The sequence below is a fragment of the Cupressus sempervirens genome, chromosome 8 (genome assembly GCF_028749045.1).
Source record: "Cupressus sempervirens isolate cs-2001-9-10 chromosome 8, ASM2874904v1, whole genome shotgun sequence".
Taxonomy (NCBI): Eukaryota; Viridiplantae; Streptophyta; class Pinopsida; order Cupressales; family Cupressaceae; genus Cupressus; species Cupressus sempervirens.
The window spans coordinates 5,156,468-5,175,343 of NC_143125.1; the positions used below are offsets into that span (position 1 = coordinate 5,156,468).

Sequence of the window (18,876 nt, forward strand, 5' to 3'; positions counted from 1 at the left end):
AGATTGCCCATAGGATGGCCTTTCTTCTCATCATTCCTTTTGAGCTAACCTAATGCAAGGAATCATATGAGCAATGCATCAGTCCAAAGCTAGGTGATTAGGTTTTGGGAGGTTTTTATGTGTCATCCCGATGAGAAGAAAGTCTAGATATTCTATTGATTTCTTCCTAACCATGATGAAGACAAATATTCAACGTTACGTTGTGATTTCCATGGAAGATATTGCAGATGAGCAAGGTCACTGAGCAGAAGACGCAGTTCATGCAGAAGAAAACATTCAAAACCTTCCTGAAGTCAAAATATGAAGATAAGCAAATATGTGTCATCGATTCAGTACATGAATGGTTCAAATGCGATCATAATAAGCTACGTGGTGGAGAAAAGTCAAATGAATGAAAGAATGCACACCATTGGCCAGTTGACAAGTCAAATGGTTCAGAAGACCAAATCCAGATTGTCGATAAAGACCAGAGCAACGGATGATGTTTTAACAATGGAAATATAAGTATTCAATGATGCATATCGTCGGCCATCAGATCGAAAATAGATCTACACTTGTCGCTGTGTCGTTATAAAAAGTTGCACAAAGAATAATCCTGGAGACATAACAACAAAATGACACGTGTCCTATGGGCCATCACATTTCACGAGATACAGTCAGAACCTAGTCATGAAGTGCCACGAAGCAAAGAAGGTCAATTGTCAAGTTCTCCAAGCAATGGAATGGTGCCACCTATCTGCCACGACATGCATAGCTAGAAAGTGGACCCGCATTGCAAAGTAAACAGGTTAACATCGTATTATAAATCGTCAGATCGAAAAAAGATCTACGTTCATCACTATGTCACTATGTAAAGTTGTGTGACTATTATTCATAGCGACATAATGACAGTTTAACACGTGTACACGGAGGGACCCAACGAGGAAGTTATAAAGGAAGGGTTATAATGTTTCAATCGCAATCGTTGGTTTAAAATCGACGGCCCGAATTCAAAACTGCAGTGACTGTTGGAATATGAATAATATAGACTTGGCACGAAACAATAAAATATGAACAAACTAACGATTTTCAATAGGATTCCTGAGATTGCATGAAGTTGAACAATCATTGGGTGTTTTCATAAGTACCATGGATTCATAAGCATCATTGGAAAAGATGCCACGTGTTCATAATTTCTTATTTTATTCTCTTTTCTATTTTGTGACTGTTGCTCTGTTGAATGGAAGGGTAATAGCAAACTATAAATGTAATCTCATTTGACGATACAAAGGTCGGCAAACTTGATGGTGAATTGGTCTGTAATTCCATTTACCCCATTTGCTTGTCATGTTTTGTTGCCCATGCATAGATTAGTTCTGCACTAAGAGTGGAAAGAAAATCATATGTGATTCTGTGATAATTATATGGATTCAATTTCATTTTGGTAATTATAGTGAAGGTGATTCCATTTACTTTCTTCATATATGGTTTTGTTTCTTCTCTTGTTAATTTCATATCATGTTAGATAGTTTCACTAGGAAATGAAAGATAAATGTGTATGAATCTATTAGTTATTGGTTGGTGTAGAGAGCAAATACTACCAGAAATTACAGAATATCACACAACTATTACCTTCAGAATCACCAATACACAATACCACAATGTTATCATAATGGAGGCGAGGAACAGTTTTTATGTTATTAATATCACCAAAACATGAATGTACAATGTCCAAGTATCAATCTGCTTATAAAGGGGTCAGTTGGTTAGAAACTAACCGACACACTCCCCGCTTCCTAACTATCCACTAACACAAGTATTAAATACTTAAATCACTGAATGCCGACTACAATCCAATTGCCGACTACATATATCCCCCCCAAAAAAAGAGTCGTCTTCCAGACGATGACTAAAAACAACTAAGAAATGTTTCAAGAAGAAGGATAGGAGGACATCCTTGGACTCAGAGTGCCTCGCAAGTGTTGTAGCTCCCACTCCGTCGTTTATTGTTTAGTACGAACACCCTGAAGTACCCGCAAAGTATCCATCTTTTTAGCTTCGGCCGCTGCCAACTTGCCTTCCAACTCAACTCGCTCCAACTACCAACTCACCATCAGAGCACTCTTTTCTGCCTACCATTGCTTATGAAGATGTTTCTCCCGCTGGGCTTCCAAAAAAACACCCCAGAAAGTAGTCTCTATAGTAGCCAAAGAGGCCATGAGAGGAGAGGAAGCAACCTAGGTCTGAGAATTGATAAACGGCTGGTCCAAGCAGTGGCACTATCTTCCTGACTGTATCCACTCTGTTTTAAGAGACTCCAGTCTGTATAGCAGTCAACTCGCATGAACTAGGCTAATGCTGCAACTGCGGCAAGTACATCCTCCAAATTATAGGACTAAGCATGCCAAAGGAGTTCCTCGGTAGAATGCTCCATAGCCCGTAACTCCATAAGAAATCCTTCTACTTGAGTTACAAAAGAAGCTAGAACCAGAGGTTCCTCATGCCCACTCTGTATCTCCACTGGTTCCTCAAGTTGCGAGGGCACACGGGATGACACCAAACCCTCTTCTTCTAGCAACTTGTCAGCCTCTTCTAAAACGGTTTCTGCTCCTGCCATTGTCACCTGAGTACCTAGAGAGGAAGGGTCCTTCGTTGCTCCCCCACAGTCGACTGAACAACGAGAGCCACAGGCTAGACCACCTCTGGCCTGAGAGGTGTCTGCAAGCATACCTTGTGTACACAGTGAGCTTAGCCTCTTAAATCAATCACCTTGGTGCGAGTAAGCTAGTCTGGCGAGAGGAGGGGCTTGATCCCTAGAATAGATAGCTTAGAAGCCCCCCATGTCGGAAAGTGTCCTGAGCCACTTGCTACTTTTAAGCTTGTGTCTTCGGTAGAAGGAACTGGTGGTACTACAACATCACCAAGTGGAGAAGCCGGCTAAGGAACCACAGTGACTCCTATAGGAAGGGGCCCTGTTGTAGGTGGCAGAAACACTACTTCACGTGGGGTGCCCTGTAAGTGACTTGGGCAAATCTCAATTGCTTGGGAATCAGAAGAAGAGGAATCTGTATCACTCTCCATGTCCTCAGAACTGACTTGGTCCTCATCCTCCACTACTACAGCCTGTCGTGCCTTCTTTTTGGTGGGTTCGCAACAACCCTAGGAGCTCACACCCAAGGTGTCTAGATGTAGCCAATAAGTCATCGTTGGTCGATACGATTCCACTCTACTTGCTAGTACCAATGTCCCACGATGTTTACTACTAACTTGAAGCCAAACTGCCTCCAAGAACAAAGCCACTGCTTGATGGGGCATGTAGAAAGCTTTATGTCGCAACTCCAGGAATTCCCACTGTCTACCAGAAAGGAGTTGAGCCCAGTTGTAGGTCTGTCCTTGGGGTAGGCCATCCACCACTGGCAACATCTAGAGAGCAATATCAAAGGTGTGACTGCTAGCCGTGAGCTTACTTTTTACCAAATCCATCACGCAACGCCATTCCTTATTCGCAATGAAAGCCTTTATCAGCCCTGACTATTCTTCAAAATACCTTCCCATTCCTCATTGGTAAGATCCTAGCGGCACAAGAGTTTTAGCCATTTTTGCTCGTCTTCTCCTGTCATAAGGGCTTTGCTCAACTCCTGCCCTCAATTGGGATTCCAAAAACCCTACTAAGTACTTCAGAAGAATAAGAAACTACCACCTAGTGTTGGGCATACTGTATGACAAATTGATGACCTGCTCCATCATACCCCGTAATCAAATCTCGAAGGATAGGTTTAAATTTATGTAAATCAAAGATCGGCATAAAGATAATCTTGTCCACCTCAGCTGTGACCAACGCCTTCTGGAGAGGATGATCTGTGCCTGATTTTTCCCACCATGACCTACACTCACTACTGAGCACACTTTCAAAACTGATACTCGAAGCACTGATCCTCTGTGACAATTTAGTCTTGCCCTGTGCCATGACTGACTTCTAAGTTCTTGCCTGTAAGGCAGCAGCTTTGGTACCTATGGAATCAACAACGTGGCCCCAACTAGAATTCCCCATACTTAACTTCATCATGTCGGAGGGATATGTCCAATCTACAATCTGCCAGCGTGTGCTGAGATATCTCCGATGACCACCCCAAAGAACTATTTGCCACGTCTTGAAAAAATAACCATACAATTCCCGTACAAGTAGAATGTTCTCCTTGGTTGGCAGAATTTGTAAAGAGTATGTTTGATCAGACCGTACACTGATATGTTGGTATCCCTGTTGTCGTACGGCAGCCGTACACAACTTAGCTTTGTGCAAGTCCGTATGGAAATCTCCCATACGGCTGGATGCCACTCATACACTGTCCCTCGTACGCTGCAAAGTTGGCACCCGTACACCGTTTGCAAGTGGGCTTCCATATGCTAATCCTCTGTATGCTGCGTTTTGTACAGCACACCAATTCTACCCTCCGTACATTGGGTTCTGTACGGCACCACAACCTTGTCCTCCACATGTTGGATTCCGTACGGGTACGTCAAAAATTTGTCCGTACACTAGGTTCTGTAAGGTACACCACTTCTGTCCTCCGTATGGTTGATCCCACATACAACTGTAACATTGTCACTTTCGTACGATCTGATAGGCCGTATGTCGCCTTACTTCGCTATCCAAACACCCCGTATGTCGCCTTGCTATGTACGTCGTACATCCAAAATCCCCTACACTGTACTTGTACTCGCCTTCCTTTGATTCTTGTATTTGTAACATGTTGCAATCTGCTTGGAAGACTTCATAATCTCCCATCTGCCAGTGAAATAAACCCTTAAGGGAGTCTATGTCATCCTCCAAGTACTCTCCTAACCTGAGTACTCCCTCCTCATCAGGTTTCATCCCTTCATATTCTTCTTCTTCGGAGTCAGATGCCAAGTCCTCACTTATTGACTGGTTCTTGAGATCTATAGTGTACTTCCTTCCTTTCGATTCAATAGAGAAGGTGTTTTGTTTCCAATTGTGATTGGCCTTTGCTACTACTAGCCATCCTCTCCCTAATAAAGCATCATATCCTTTCTTCTCCAAGGTAATAACCACAAAGTCTAAAACAAATTGTTGGGTTCCTATTATTACCTTTTGCCCTATCAAGGTGCCAATTGGTTTGATGCCATGCTGATCTGCTCCTACGCGCTGGAATTTGTGCGGCCACAAGGTAGGTTCCCCAATCGCCTTCCAAGTATCTTCCGATAGAACATTCACCCTGGAGCCTCCATCAATTATTGTGTTTGAGAGTTTGTACCCCATGATCTCCATCTCTACCACTGCTAGCGCTCTCCCTAGACCTATTGTAAATAAGGTATTTTCTTCCTTTTCCGCTGAAGTTTCTTCTTTTTCTAGCCACTCTACTGCTTCTAGTTCCCCTTGTTCCACTGTTTCTAGTTCCCCTCGGGGATCCTGTTGAGTTAGTAGCGTTCCTTGTGTCAATACAACTTGTAACTGGGGTAGTGTATCCAGTAATTCCCCAACGAAGACCGGATGGTAGTTTCTAATACTTTCCTTATGATGTTAGGTACCCCCTTGCCCCTAAAGGTCTTGGCTGGCTTAGCTGTTGTTTCCCCTCTCAACTCATTTTGGATGTTCTGCTTTGCCTCCTCAAATCTTGCTTTTGCCACAGTCACCTCTGGGTACATGGCTTTCTTGGCTTGCATCCTTGTTATTGCAAGTACCTCACTTTCTGATCTTGCAATATCCAGCATGTTCACACCTTTTTGCCTTGGGCAATTTGTATCCTCATGGTTGCCCAGCCCACACCATTTGCAGAGCATTCCTCCATTTTGTCCCCCTCCATTTTGACATTCTCGATCAAAATGGCCCCATTCGTTGCATCTCCGGCATTGGATCATGGACTATCCTCTAGAATCACATAGGATTGCCTGTCAGGGTGTGTTGGTGTTGCTATTGTTATTACTACAATTGGCACTGCCTCTATGGTTATTCTTGTACCCCCCTGGTGAAGCTTTTGCATTATTGTTCTTTGGGGGAGTTGCTGGTGGTGTAGACTGTTCTCCAGCAAACAATATCTGGGGGTTCCTTGTTTTTAGGTTATAAGGGCAGTCTTTGATTGCATGACCCCCTATCTGGCAAATCTCGCAAAACATCTTTCTCGGGAAAAACATCTTTGATTGCATGACCTTGTGAGGAATCTTCTACATACTTTAAGACTTTGTTGCAAGTACCACTAGTATCTTCGGTATTCACCTCAATGGCCCTAGTAGCAGCACGCACCATTTCTCATATCTGTCACAAATTCCCACCATTTTCCTTGGGATGTCCACGTTGTTAAGTTGTTACATAACACTCTGGAAAATCATCTTGAAAGTGTAACACCTCTATGTATTTGTTTAAGCCCCTTATAGACTGCCAAGACTCATAAAACTGACATCACTAAAGTTTTGGCGAAGTCAATACGTGACATTATCATACCACAACTATTTCAAAATAATCACGCTGGCAGCACATATCACCATTGGCATCTTTTAGAAGTCTTGATAACTCATCTGCCTTTTTTAAATAACTATCATAAGTAACATGTTTGTTGGAAACTGTTTTCTCAAGTTTGTCACTCTCAATCACTTTCCTAGATATGCCTGAACTTATAAACTGCAGTTAAATAGCCCCGTTCCATTCATTAAAGCCATTTCTGACCCCCCTACGCTGATTACTTTTGCCACTACGTGTTTTGGAGAAACCACAGTGTGGGATACTATCACAGGGCATAGGTTTAAAACTAACTGTATTGCCAACACAATTTATCTCCTCAAATCTTTTAGGGAATTGAGCTACTCTTTTGTATTCTTTCCAAATCTTTTATATTCCTTCAGACTTCGTGTGATGCTATTACTCTCATAATTAATTTTTAATTTCACCCATATTAATTTTATTTTTTTATTTCACTCGTAAGATTAGAGACGAGGGGTTAACTGAGGAGTACTTCAATTAGAGACAGAAGTTGTTAAGGATCTCGAGGAGTGGAAACTTTGGGAAGATATCTTTTGGAAACAGAAATTACATATTGACTGGCTTCAAGAGAGGGACAGAAACACTTTTTTTTTCAGCAACTCAGTTTAATGTAGGGGACAGAGTAATTTCATTTCCTCACTTGAATCCTCTCAGGGTCATAATTCATTTTCTTTCAATCCAATTTCTAGGGAGATTGTGCAATACTTCTCAAATTTGTTTACTGAAGCTGATCAAGAGCTAGTATAGAGGAGCTAATTCTTGATTGCATTCCTTCCTTGGTCAATAATGACATGAATGATTTGCTCATTAAGCTCATTACTTTAGAGGAGCTTAAGGGAATTGTTTTTAAGATGAAGAAAAGTAAGGCCCCTAGACTGGATGGCTTCATGATTGAATTTTATCAGGAATTTTGGGATATTGTTAGGATGGATCTCCAGGAACTGGTGTGGGAGTCCCAAAGAAATAGGCAAATGTTGAAAGCTTTGAATTCTACACTCTTGATTCTTATTCCAAAAAGGGGAGGGTTGATTCTTTATGCATCTTTAGACCAGTTGCTCTCTGTAATGTTGTCTACAAAATCATTACTAAGTTGATAGTTGAGAGACTCAAGCCTTGGCTGGATCCTTAATTTCTAAGGAGCAAGGGGGATTTGTTGTTGGTAGGCAGATCTTAGATAGAATTGTGGTTTCTATTGAAACTATTCATCTATGCATATGTCTACGAACAAAGTCATGTTTATCAAGCCGGATATGGCTAAAGCTTATGGCAGAGTCCAGTGGCCCTTCCTGACGAAGATGTTAAAAGCTTTTGGATTTTGTAATGTCCCCCACTTAGCCAGTTTGGAGGTATGTTGTCGTTAGCCCATTCTTGTATGGTCCCGAGGGCTAACTAAGACTTCAAAAGGGATCCTGAGGTTATTTGGCCTAGTCAAATTTAATTACAGGCCAAACGGAGTTCATTTGTTGGGTTTTCAGAAAGACTTACTATTTTTAGTAAGTCAATAAGGGGATGCAGTGCCTTCAATTTTCAATGACAGGATGAGATGCGTTTTGTTGGGCTCTTTTTGATGAGCTATTATATGTGGGATTTCGAGTTTATTTGGTATATTATTTTAATGTTTGAAGTTACAACGGTAAAGTGACTATTTAAATTAAATATTATAATGTTTCATAAAGTCACTTTATAAAAAATCAAGAGTCCCCCTTTGAGTACATACTTGGACTTTGTAAAAAGAAAAAAAAAAGTAATATTAAAACTCATGTATTATCCCACATTGGCAAGACGGAAGCGTAGAGCAAGTGAGGAAGTAAATAAAAGAAAGAGGATAGCTCTCATTTATTCATGCTTGGAAATATCAAAGAAATTGGAGAATTTTCTGGAGATTATATCTCAATAGTTTGAAGGACAAAATCCCTTCAAGCTGAAAATCTTGACGCCATTGAAAGATATGGTCTTGAGATTCAACATAGTAGCAATCTGAAAAAGCGGATACGAAAAAGCAGTCTGAAAAAGCAGAACCGAAAAAGCAAGCTGAAAAAGCGGGTCCGAAAAAGCAGAACCGAAAAAGCAAGCCGAAAAAAGCAGTTCGAAAAAAGCAAAGCAGAAAGGGCAGCATTAAAGGAAATTATTACAGCGATCTACAACCAGGTTCTTTGTTAGTATTGCTTTTTAGGGTGTTATAAGCTTTCAGCTGTAAGTGTGCATTATACCAGCATTATCATTTTGTAATCCATGTAAATGCCAAAGTCTTGGCCATATTTCATGAGCATTGTAATTTTCATTGCAATAAAGAAGATAATAGTTGCTGGTGTCATTTAAGCAATTTAATATCATTATTTATCAGCTAGTTAGTTTGCATACCAACTGTTTGTAAAAATGCCAGTTGGCTGTAAGTGTTCATTTCTCATGCTTAGATCATATATATGCACTGAATATTGTCAAAATTAATAGCACACTCATATTAGGTCATTGTGTAGTCCATTGTAGTCTTCTAGCACAAGATTCTCATTAATGCAAATTGAAGAAAAAGTCATTTGAAGCCAGCTGAAATACTATATCAGTCATACGTCTCTTGCATGTGAATTGTTTGATGAAATTCCTTGAGCTTTCATCAGCATTTTTGAGAGCAGATTTGAGGAGGGTTATTACAGTGGTATCAGAGCTACAAGTCCTGCCATCATGTGGAGGTCTTATAGGAAATTTGGAACAGCCAGATAGAGGGGAAAGTGTTTGACGAAATGTCAAAACACTAAAATCAGAGCATTTATGTTTGAGCATGCGACAAGGGCCTTATAATTTCCGCAATACCAAAGCAAGACAAAATAGGATTTCAGACCTGCAGAGCAAACAGTCTAGTTCATCCGTGCAAGTGGACATAGAATCCAATCATACAGACACAGAAGAGGTATTCTTTGATCAAGACGGCAATATGGGAGACACGAATGCTCGAGATCCTGGAGAGGAAAGATTCTTACAGTTATTAGAGACCTTGGCACAGGGACAGCGATTAGCAGAACAGAGGGCACAGGAAAAAAATCAGAGAATGGAGCTTATGATGCAGATGATGGCTCATCAAATGGGGTTGAATGCTAACATGGGTGGAGGAAATAATCAGAATGGTAATAATCAAAATGGTAACAATCAGAATGGGAATAATCAGGATGGGAAACATAATGGAGGTGAACAAGTTGGGAACAATTTCGGTCATACACCCCAGCAAGCTAGGACAGTGAGTTCAAGGCCCATGATTCCCACATTTCCTCCTAGAGCCCCAGAGCAGCCCGTACCAGAGCCCCAGATCACTGATATACAGGACCAGTTGAGAAGAGATTGGGAAGCCGGAGGTCCAGATTTTACTGCTGCAATTACCTTTAGGAAGTATATGGATGTGCGGATGAAACATATGCCACGTGGACATGACAGGAACCAGAGCTATGAGCTATGGAAGAAAGTAAGGAAACTTCAGTTACCATATTATGATGGCTCGGGGAAGTCTACAGCGAGAGCTTGGGTTCAAAAGCTTGATACATACTTTCAATTGAACCCTATGCCTGAGGAAGAAGCTATTAAGTATGCAGCAATTCATCTGGATAGGTTAGCACACGAGTGGTGGCATCATAGTATGGTCACTATGGGTCATGCACACATTACCTCATATGTGGAGTTTACGGAGAGACTGATTGAACGTTTTGATAGGAAGGATCCAAAACTACATTTCAAGGAGTTAGCTCAGCTTAAACAATGGGGATCATTGGAAACATACATTTCAGAATTTCAGAAACTTGCAGTGTTAGTAACAGATGTATCTGAACGGAGGATACTAGTTCTATTTATGGATGGGTTAGCTGATCCGTTGAGAGGGTGGATTAAAGCTCTCAACCCTCCCACTTTGCAGGAAGCCATTAAGAAAGCTCGTGACATGGATTCTTCTTCAGCTTCTAAAAATAAATTCCAGGCAAAGAGTTTCCCTTCGAGGAAAGATAAGGACAGTAAACCTTTTCGTAGAGAGCGTCAGCCACCTAAGGAGGAAAGTAAGAGGTTGGACAATGAGACACTTAATGATCTCAGGAAGAAGAAGTTTTGTTTTCATTGCAGGGAACCTTGGGATTTGTCACATAAGTGTCCATTGAAAGCAAAAGCCAAGCAGATGGAGTACTTTTCAGCTGAAGAGTCAGTGGATGGAGATTCAGAGCAGTCATTAGAATCAAATGGAGATGATAATTCTTCACATGAGGAAGCACATAGTGATAGCACGATAGCTCAGTTGTCCAGTATACAGGAGGCCGTCACTTTCAGAGTTAGGGGAACTTTGGATGGAAAAGATTTGTGGCACTCATTGATACATGGGCAACACATAACTTCATTGATGAAAAGTTTGTGACACGCAGAGGGCTACATACAGAAGAGCATAGGGGATTTAAGGTGATGGTTGCCGACGGCTTCAAAATCGATTGTACCAAGAAAATCTCCAACTTGCAGCTTCGTTTGGGAGATTATGACATGGTGGGAGATTTCTTTGTTGTCAACATTGGTGATCAGGATATGGTGCTTGGGATGAATTGGATGAAATCTCTAGAAGAGTTTACATTTAACCTCCAGAAAATGGAAATGAGGTTTGAGGCAAATGGTAAGAAGATAGTACTCAGAGGTTTGTCAGATGGGAGACTACGAGTGGTGTCACTCAAGCGGATGCGGAGTTTCTTCAGACACGACCAGGTGCAGTGGACAGCAGAGTTCAGAGTAATGCCTGAGGTGACAGAGCAACATAAACAGGAGTATCCCCTTGATGTACAAAAAATAATAACCAAACATACTAAGGTGTTTGGTGAGATACCTCCAGGGAGACCCCCGGATAGGGGAATTGAGCATGTTATTGAGTTAGAGGAAGGGGCTAAGCCAGTCATCATCACACCCTACCGCCATCCAAAGAGATATAAAGATGAAATAGAAAAGGCAATCAAGGAATTGATTGACATGGGGCACATATGACCAAGCAAGAGTCCTTTCGTTTCTTCAGTAGTATTGGTGAAGAAGAAGGATGGTACAATGAGGATGTGCATTGATTATAGGGAACTAAACAAGAAGACAATCAAGAACCGATACCCTATTCCGCGCATCAATGAGCTTATTGATGAATTGCACGATGCCTGCTACTTCTCTAAGATTGATTTGAGATCCGGATACCACCAAATACGGGTTAGAGAGGTGGATGTGGAGAAGACAGCTTTTAGATGCCACTATGGACATTTTGAGTTCTTAGTCATGCCCTTTGGGTTGACTAATGCCCCCGCCACTTTCCAATCCTGTATGAATAGAGTATTCAGAGATCAGTTGAGGAAGTTTATGTTGATTTTTTTTGATGATATACTAATATACAGCCGTACTTGGGAGGAACATTTGAAGCATATTGATGCAGTGCTCAGCATTCTAGAGAGGGAGTCATTATATGCCAAGATGAGTAAATGCGAGTTCGGGATGACAGAGTTGCTCTATCTAGGGCATATTATTAGTGCAGGAAGTGTTCAGGTTGACCCAGACAAGATCAGGGCCATTCTGGATTGGCCACCGTCGAGGAACACTTCGCAACTCAAGGGATTTCTTGGGCTTTGCGGGTTCTACCGCAGATTTGTGAAAGGATTTTCACAGATAGCAGCACCACTTACAGATTTGACACGGAGAGACAATTTCAAGTGGTCAAAGAAGGCTCAGGATTGTTTTGACAGGTTCAAGGAGCTGATGAGTACATGCCCTGTTTTAGCAATTCCAGATTTCACCAGGCCTTTTGAGTTGCAGTGTGATGCCTCAGGAGAGGGCGTAGGAGCTGTCCTCATGCAGGACAAACATCCCATCGCATGTGAGAGCAGGAAATTACGAGGTGTTGAGAGAACTTACAGCATCTATGACAAAGAAATGCTAGCAATCATGCACGCGCTAGCTAAGTTCAGGCAATACTTAGCAGGGAGCCGATTCACAGTAAAAACAGATCATAACAGCTTGAAACATTTCCTTGGACAGAAGGATCTCAATGACAGGCAACAAAAATGGGTGAGTAAGTTACAAGCTTATGATTTTGACATAGTTTATATCAAAGGGAAGAAAAATATCGTCGCAAATGCTTTATCCAGAAGGCCTCATTTGCTTGCTGTTGGGATAGTCATGGACAATTGGAGAGAGTTGATCTTGGCAAAGTATGCCAAGGATAGTTGGGCATCTAGTGTTATTGAAGGAACTATTCAGGATAGTCGATACACTGTTGTAAATGATTTGATCATCTACAAGGAAAGGATTTATTTAGTACCCGAGTCTTCTATGAAGCAAAAGATTTTGAGGGCATTTCATGATTCACCATTGGCAGGACATCCCGGATTCTTTAAGACATATCGGCAGGTGAGAGAGCACTTCAATTGGAAAGGACTCAAAACAGAGGTGCTTCAATTTGTTAGGGAGTGCCCAGTATGTCAGCAGAACAAACAGGAACATTCCTTTCCAGGTGGTTTACTACAGCCCCTACCCATACCAGAGAAGAAGTGGAATAGCATTTCCATGGATTTCATTACAGGCCTCCCCAAGGTACAAGGTCGGGATTGTATTTTTGTTGTGGTAGACACATTGACGAAATTTGCACATTTCTTTGCGATTTCGTCCACATATTCAGCAGTACAGACAACAGAGCTATTCTTTCGAGAGGTATTTAGATTACATGGGATGCCACGGAACATAGTCAGCGACAGGGATAGTAGGTTTATGAGCCACTTTTGGCAGGAGTTGTTCAGGTTGTGTGGAACAGAGCTAACTCCGAGTACCAGTTACCACCCCCAAACTGATGGGCAGATAGAGATAGTAAATAAATGGGTTGAGGGGTACCTTCGAAGCTACATTGCAGGAGAGCAGAAGGCTTGGGTGAAATGGCTGTATCTAGGGGAGTACTGCTACAATACCTCTTTCCATATGTCTATTCAAATGTCCCCTTTCATGGCACTGTACGGGTATGATGATCCTAATTTTCTGGATTTGTTATTTGGGGACAGTAGGGTGCCTAAGGCCAAGGATATATTGCAAGAGTGTCAGGACATTATGCGATCCTTGAAGGAAAATTTGCAAAGGGCACAAAATCAAGAGAAGCAATATGCTGATCAGCACAGGGTTGAGAGATCTTTCGAGGTAGGAGACATGTGTACCTCATGTTACAGCCGTATAGACAGTCCTCTCTCAAGAGGAGTGGAGCAGAGAAATTGAAACCACGCTACTATGGACCATTCAAAGTAATCAAGAGAGTGGGTGAGGTAGCTTATGAGTTGGAGCTGCCTGCAGACAGTAAAGTGCATAATGTGTTCCATGTATCACGCCTTAAGAAGGCATTGGGGCATAATGTGGTGCCTTCAGTAGTATTGCCACCTCTCGATGATGAGAGAAAGCTTATCTTGATTCCCGAGGCTATACTTGACTCCAGGGAGAGGGTGCTTCGCAAGCGGACTATCAGGGAGTACCTAGTAAAATGGAGGAACCTACCAATTAAGGATGCGACATGGAAGGCAGAGGAGATTATTCAGCATCTTGAGTTGAGATTGCTTGGGGACAAGCAATTTCAAGAGGGGCGGACTGTAATGTCCCCCACTTAGCCAGTTTGGAGGTATGTTGTCGTTAGCCCATTCTTATATGGTCCCGAGGGCTAACTAGGACTTCAAAAGGGATCCTGAGGTTATTTGGCCTAGTCAAATTTAATTACAGGCCAAACGGAGTTCATTTGTTGGGTTTTCAGAAAGACTTACTATTTTTAGTAAGCCAATAGGGGGATGCAGTGCCTTCAATTTTCAGTGACAGGATGAGATGCGTTTTGTTGGGCTCTTTTTGATGAGCTATTATATGTGGTATTTCAAGTTTATTTGGTATATTATTTTAATGTTTGAAGTTACAACGGTAAAGGGACTATTTAAATTAAATATTATAATGTTTCATAAAGTCACTTTATAAAAAATCAAGAGTCCCCCTTTGAGTACATACATGGACTTTGTAAAAAGAAAAAAAAGAAGTAATATTAAAACTCATGTATTATCCCACATTGGCAAGACGGAAGCGTGGAGCAAGTGAGGAAGTAAATAAAAGAAAGAGGATAGCTCTCATTTATTCATGCTTGAAAATATCAAAGAAATTGGGGAATTTTCTGGAGATTATATCTCAATAGTTTGAAGGATGAAATCCCTTCAAGCTGAAAATCTTGACGCCATTGAAAGATATGGTCTTGAGATTCAACATAATAGCAATCTGAAAAAGTGGATACAAAAAAGCAGTCCAAAAAAGCGGAATCGAAAAAGCAAGCTCAAAAAGCGGGTACGAAAAAGCAGGCCGAAAAAGCAGAACCGAAAAAGCAGGCCGAAAAAAGCAGTTCGAAAAAAGCAAGGCAGAAAGGGCAGCATTGAAAGAAATTATTACAGCGATCTACAACCAGGTTCTTTGTTAGTATTGCTTTTTAGGGTGTTATAAGCTTTCAGCTGTAAGTGTGCATTATACCAGCATTATCATTTTGTAATCCATGTAAATGCCAAAGTCTTGGCCATATTTCATGAGCATTGTAATTTCATTGCAATAAAGAAGATAATAGTTGCTGGTGTCATTTAAGCAATTTAATATCATTATTTATCAGCTAGTTAGTTTGCATACCAACTGTTTGTAAAAATGTCAGTTGGCTGTAAGTGTTCATTTCTCATGCTTAGATCATATATATGCACTGAATATTGTCAAAATTAGTAGCACACTCATGTCAGGTCATTGTGTAGTCCATTGTAGTCTTCTAGCACAAGATTCTCATTGATGCAAATTGAAAAAAAAGTCATTTGAAGCCAGCTCAAATACTATATCAGTCATACGTCTCTTGCATGTGAATTGTTTGATGAAATTCCTTGAGCTTTCATCAGCATTTTTGAGAGCAGATTTGAGGAGGGTTATTACAGATTTGGTTCGGAGTGGATTGAATGGGTCATGAGCTGCATTACCTCTATGCCTTATTCTGTTATCATTAACAGCGAGTCCTCTTATCTCTTTGGGGATTCTCATGGTCTTCGGCAGGGGGATCCTCTTTCACCTTATCCCTTTATTTTAATGGTTGAAGGCTTGGAAAGATTCATCAAGGCCAGAGTGAGGGAGGTTAGAGTTGGAATGATAGTATTCCTTCTCACACTCACTTACAATTTGTTCATGACACGACTCTTAGGGGACTTGCTAGAGTTAGTGAAACAAAGAATTTCAGGTGGGCTTTAGATATTTATTTGGCAGCTTCTGGCTGGTGAATTAATGAAGACAAGTCCTCCATCTGTAATACTACTAAGACTATATAGATCGAAATTGCTAGAATTTTGTGGTTCCAGATAGAGGCCTTGCCTTTTGTTTATCTTGGTATTCCCATTAATGTTGGTTCCTACCGAGAAGGTTTTGGTAGGAGGTTTTAGATAAGTTTTGCATAAAGATTTCCCAATGGACAAATAAGTGGCTATCTTCTACTGGAAGAGTCGCTCTTTTAAAGGCTATTATCCAAGCTCTTCCTCTTTGCAGGTGCTTTGTGCAGGCTGCTCCATCTATCTTCATTAAAGAATTTGACTCCATGTCCCGACAGTTCTTATGGGATGGTAATTTGCTATCTAGGAAGTAGAGTTTGATTAAGTGGGACTTAGCGTGTAGAACAAAGCATGAAGGTGGCCTTGGGCTTAGACAGACTAGACTAATGGATCAAGCCTTGGCTGCTAAATTGCACTGGAGGTGGTGTTGTTGTCAAGATCAAGACTGAGCTAAAATCATCGCTATAAAGTTCTTGGGTAATGTGGACAACAAGGATGTACCTAGATACATTCTTGAGGGTAAAGGCTTTGTCATTTGGAACAACCTCAAACAAGGGGCCATGCTGATAAAGCAAGGATTTTTTTAGATCTGTAATGAAGGCTCTAAAGCTTTATTCTAGATAGACTCGTGGGATGGATTCCCACCTCTTCTTTCTGAGTTTTCTCCGTCCATTGAGTAACATTATTCTGAAGGCTGGTTAGACTAAGCTGGAGGAAATAAAGCTTCCCAGTTGAGACAAGTTGATATTTTCAGTTGGAAAGGGCCAGATGAATGGCATCCAAGAGGTTATGAGAAGGAATGTCAGGAGATTGTTGGCATCCTTGCTAGAAGAGTGTGCAGTTCATCTGAGGAAAGAAATAAGCTTGCCTGGGGACCTAACCCGAAAGGTAAATTTTATGCTGCCCCTGGTTATAGAAAGCTTGTCAGAACTTTTTGGTGGCATTGTTGGTGGGTGCTTTGGAATAGGCCTTGCAAAGAGACCTCTTCACATATATTCTTCTTATGCCTCTACTCAAGAGAATTATGGCATTGTTGGAGGGGGCTTTGGAATAGGCCTTGCTTGCATGTTTCTACCTTGTTGGAATTTTGAGAACTTGGGGTACCCGGCTGCTCAGGCCCCCCGGCTGCATGCAATGTGGAATATTGGCCTACATTTATTCTCTGGCCAATTTGGTTGGAAAAGAATAGATGGATTTTTCAGCATAAGAGAATGATGAGCCATCAGGTTTGGATGCGAATTAGTAGTAGCCCTCCGGGAACTTTGTTACCTAAGTGGTGTGTGTCCGGGAGACCTGACAATTATACAGAGGTTAGGACTGGTGGGCTACAAGTACCAGTGGTCCCCATCTTGGGTGGTGTCTCATGGCAAAGGCAGGGTCTGTAGAGATGGTTGTTGGACTCCTCGTGAGGGGGTCTTGAAGATTAATATTGATGGTTCCTCTAGGGGTTATCCTGGGCATGTGAGGATCAGAAGAGTTGGTAGAAATTCCTTAGAGGTGGTCCAATTCTTCTTTTCAGTTTATAAGGGCTCTCATACTAACAATTTTACGGAAGTTATGACAATCCTGTATGCCCTGGAGTTGAGTTGTGCTCAGAGATGGACGAAGGTTATCTGTGAGTTTGATTCACAACTTGTTATTGATATGCTGTATAATGATGCGATTGAGGATAAGAGTTGGCAATAAGTGGAGATGGTCAACGATTATCAGGATGAGTAGATCTTTGGATTGTGTTACCTTTTGCCACATCCCTAGGGAGCGGAACAAGGTAAAAGATAGATTGGCTAAATGGGCTGCTGAAAACATGGGAGTGTGGGATGTTCAGGATTGGAGTCATCTGTCAAGGGAGTGTTCTGGATCGCTGGAGGATCTTCTTCTGGAAGACATACGTGCTTATGTGGGAAGTTCTGGTGTTTATTAATTGATGTTTGACCTTTGGGCCGGTTGTATGGTGGTTCATATCTTCTTTGCACTCGTTCTTTGTTGATACAATAAATTTTTACCCCTTTGGTTCTTTTAAAAAAATGTTATTAAAGATTGATTCTCAAATCGACTTATGGAGTACTAATTCCTCAGGAAGCGTATTTTACAACAGTACAGATGGCAGAAAGGAAGATTATCAAGAGAGTTTCAGCTTCCAGAATTCAAGCTAGCTGGTGGAAACCCGTTCAGAAAATTAATTCGGCTAAACTATTTCCTAAATAATCACGGTTTTTCATAGGCATGTGAAGTTACCTGTAAGAAGGAGCACAGAGGCAAGCGCCCCTATCTCCGACACCCTCATTCTGTGTAGATAGTCAAATGTTCAGCAGTCGAGCTCCAATTTGTTCCAGGAAACATGAGATCAGCTGTATAATACGCTTGCTTGTGAAATAACAATTCGATTTCTAGTCGCGCTGGAGCAGCTATAACAAATGTCCGATTCTGCGAGGGTTTGTCAGAAAAGATTTCATTAAGTGAGGTGAAATCGTAACGACATCGCGTGACATTTGGTTTGTCTTCGATTGCTTAAATTTGCTAATTCTCTTAGGCGGATAAAATGTATGAATGTCGTGCAAGAAAAATCCAGACGATGATCATGGAAACTTATGACGTCGGCGAGTAGCTACTACAGGAACCATGTCCACAAATGGAAGCAATGGAAACGAGTTAATGTTTTTATAATGATAGCTTTCAGGAAGGTCAAATAGTTTGTGGAATCTATAAATAGTAAGGAAACCGAGAAGGGAAAAAACGCAAATGAGTTCAAAATAGAAGGAAATGGCTAAGCAGCCAGATAACTTACCAAGCGGAAAACAAGTGTATCAATTCTCCCTTAGAAGGCTTGCATCAATTAGCTAGATCTCCTTTTGTTTCATCCGTACAAATCCGGATTTACAGAGTTTCAAAATTAAAGTTTAAATTCGTTATAATAATTATAATTTAAAAATAGTTTTTTAGACATTTGTTGATTGGTAAAGGTGTAGTTAGTTTATATATATATATATATATATTCGCTACCTTTTAGGGACTCTATCTATTATTACATTTGTAAATTTAGGACAAATATCATTCAAAAGGAAAATAATACATATA

The 18,876-nt window shown here is 41.1% G+C and overlaps 1 protein-coding gene across 1 annotated transcript in view; it reads right to left on the bottom strand.

The window, feature by feature from the left end:
• Positions 1-18,447, bottom strand: part of LOC149541281 (piezo-type mechanosensitive ion channel component) — a 288,359-nt gene extending 269,912 nt beyond the window's left edge. The window contains exon 1 of the mRNA XM_089796579.1: positions 18,037-18,447. Coding sequence (XP_089652705.1) covers positions 18,037-18,085 — 49 coding nt within the window. The 5' untranslated portion in view covers positions 18,086-18,447. The remainder of the gene's footprint in view (positions 1-18,036) is intronic.
• Positions 18,448-18,876: the final 429 nt, after the last annotated feature.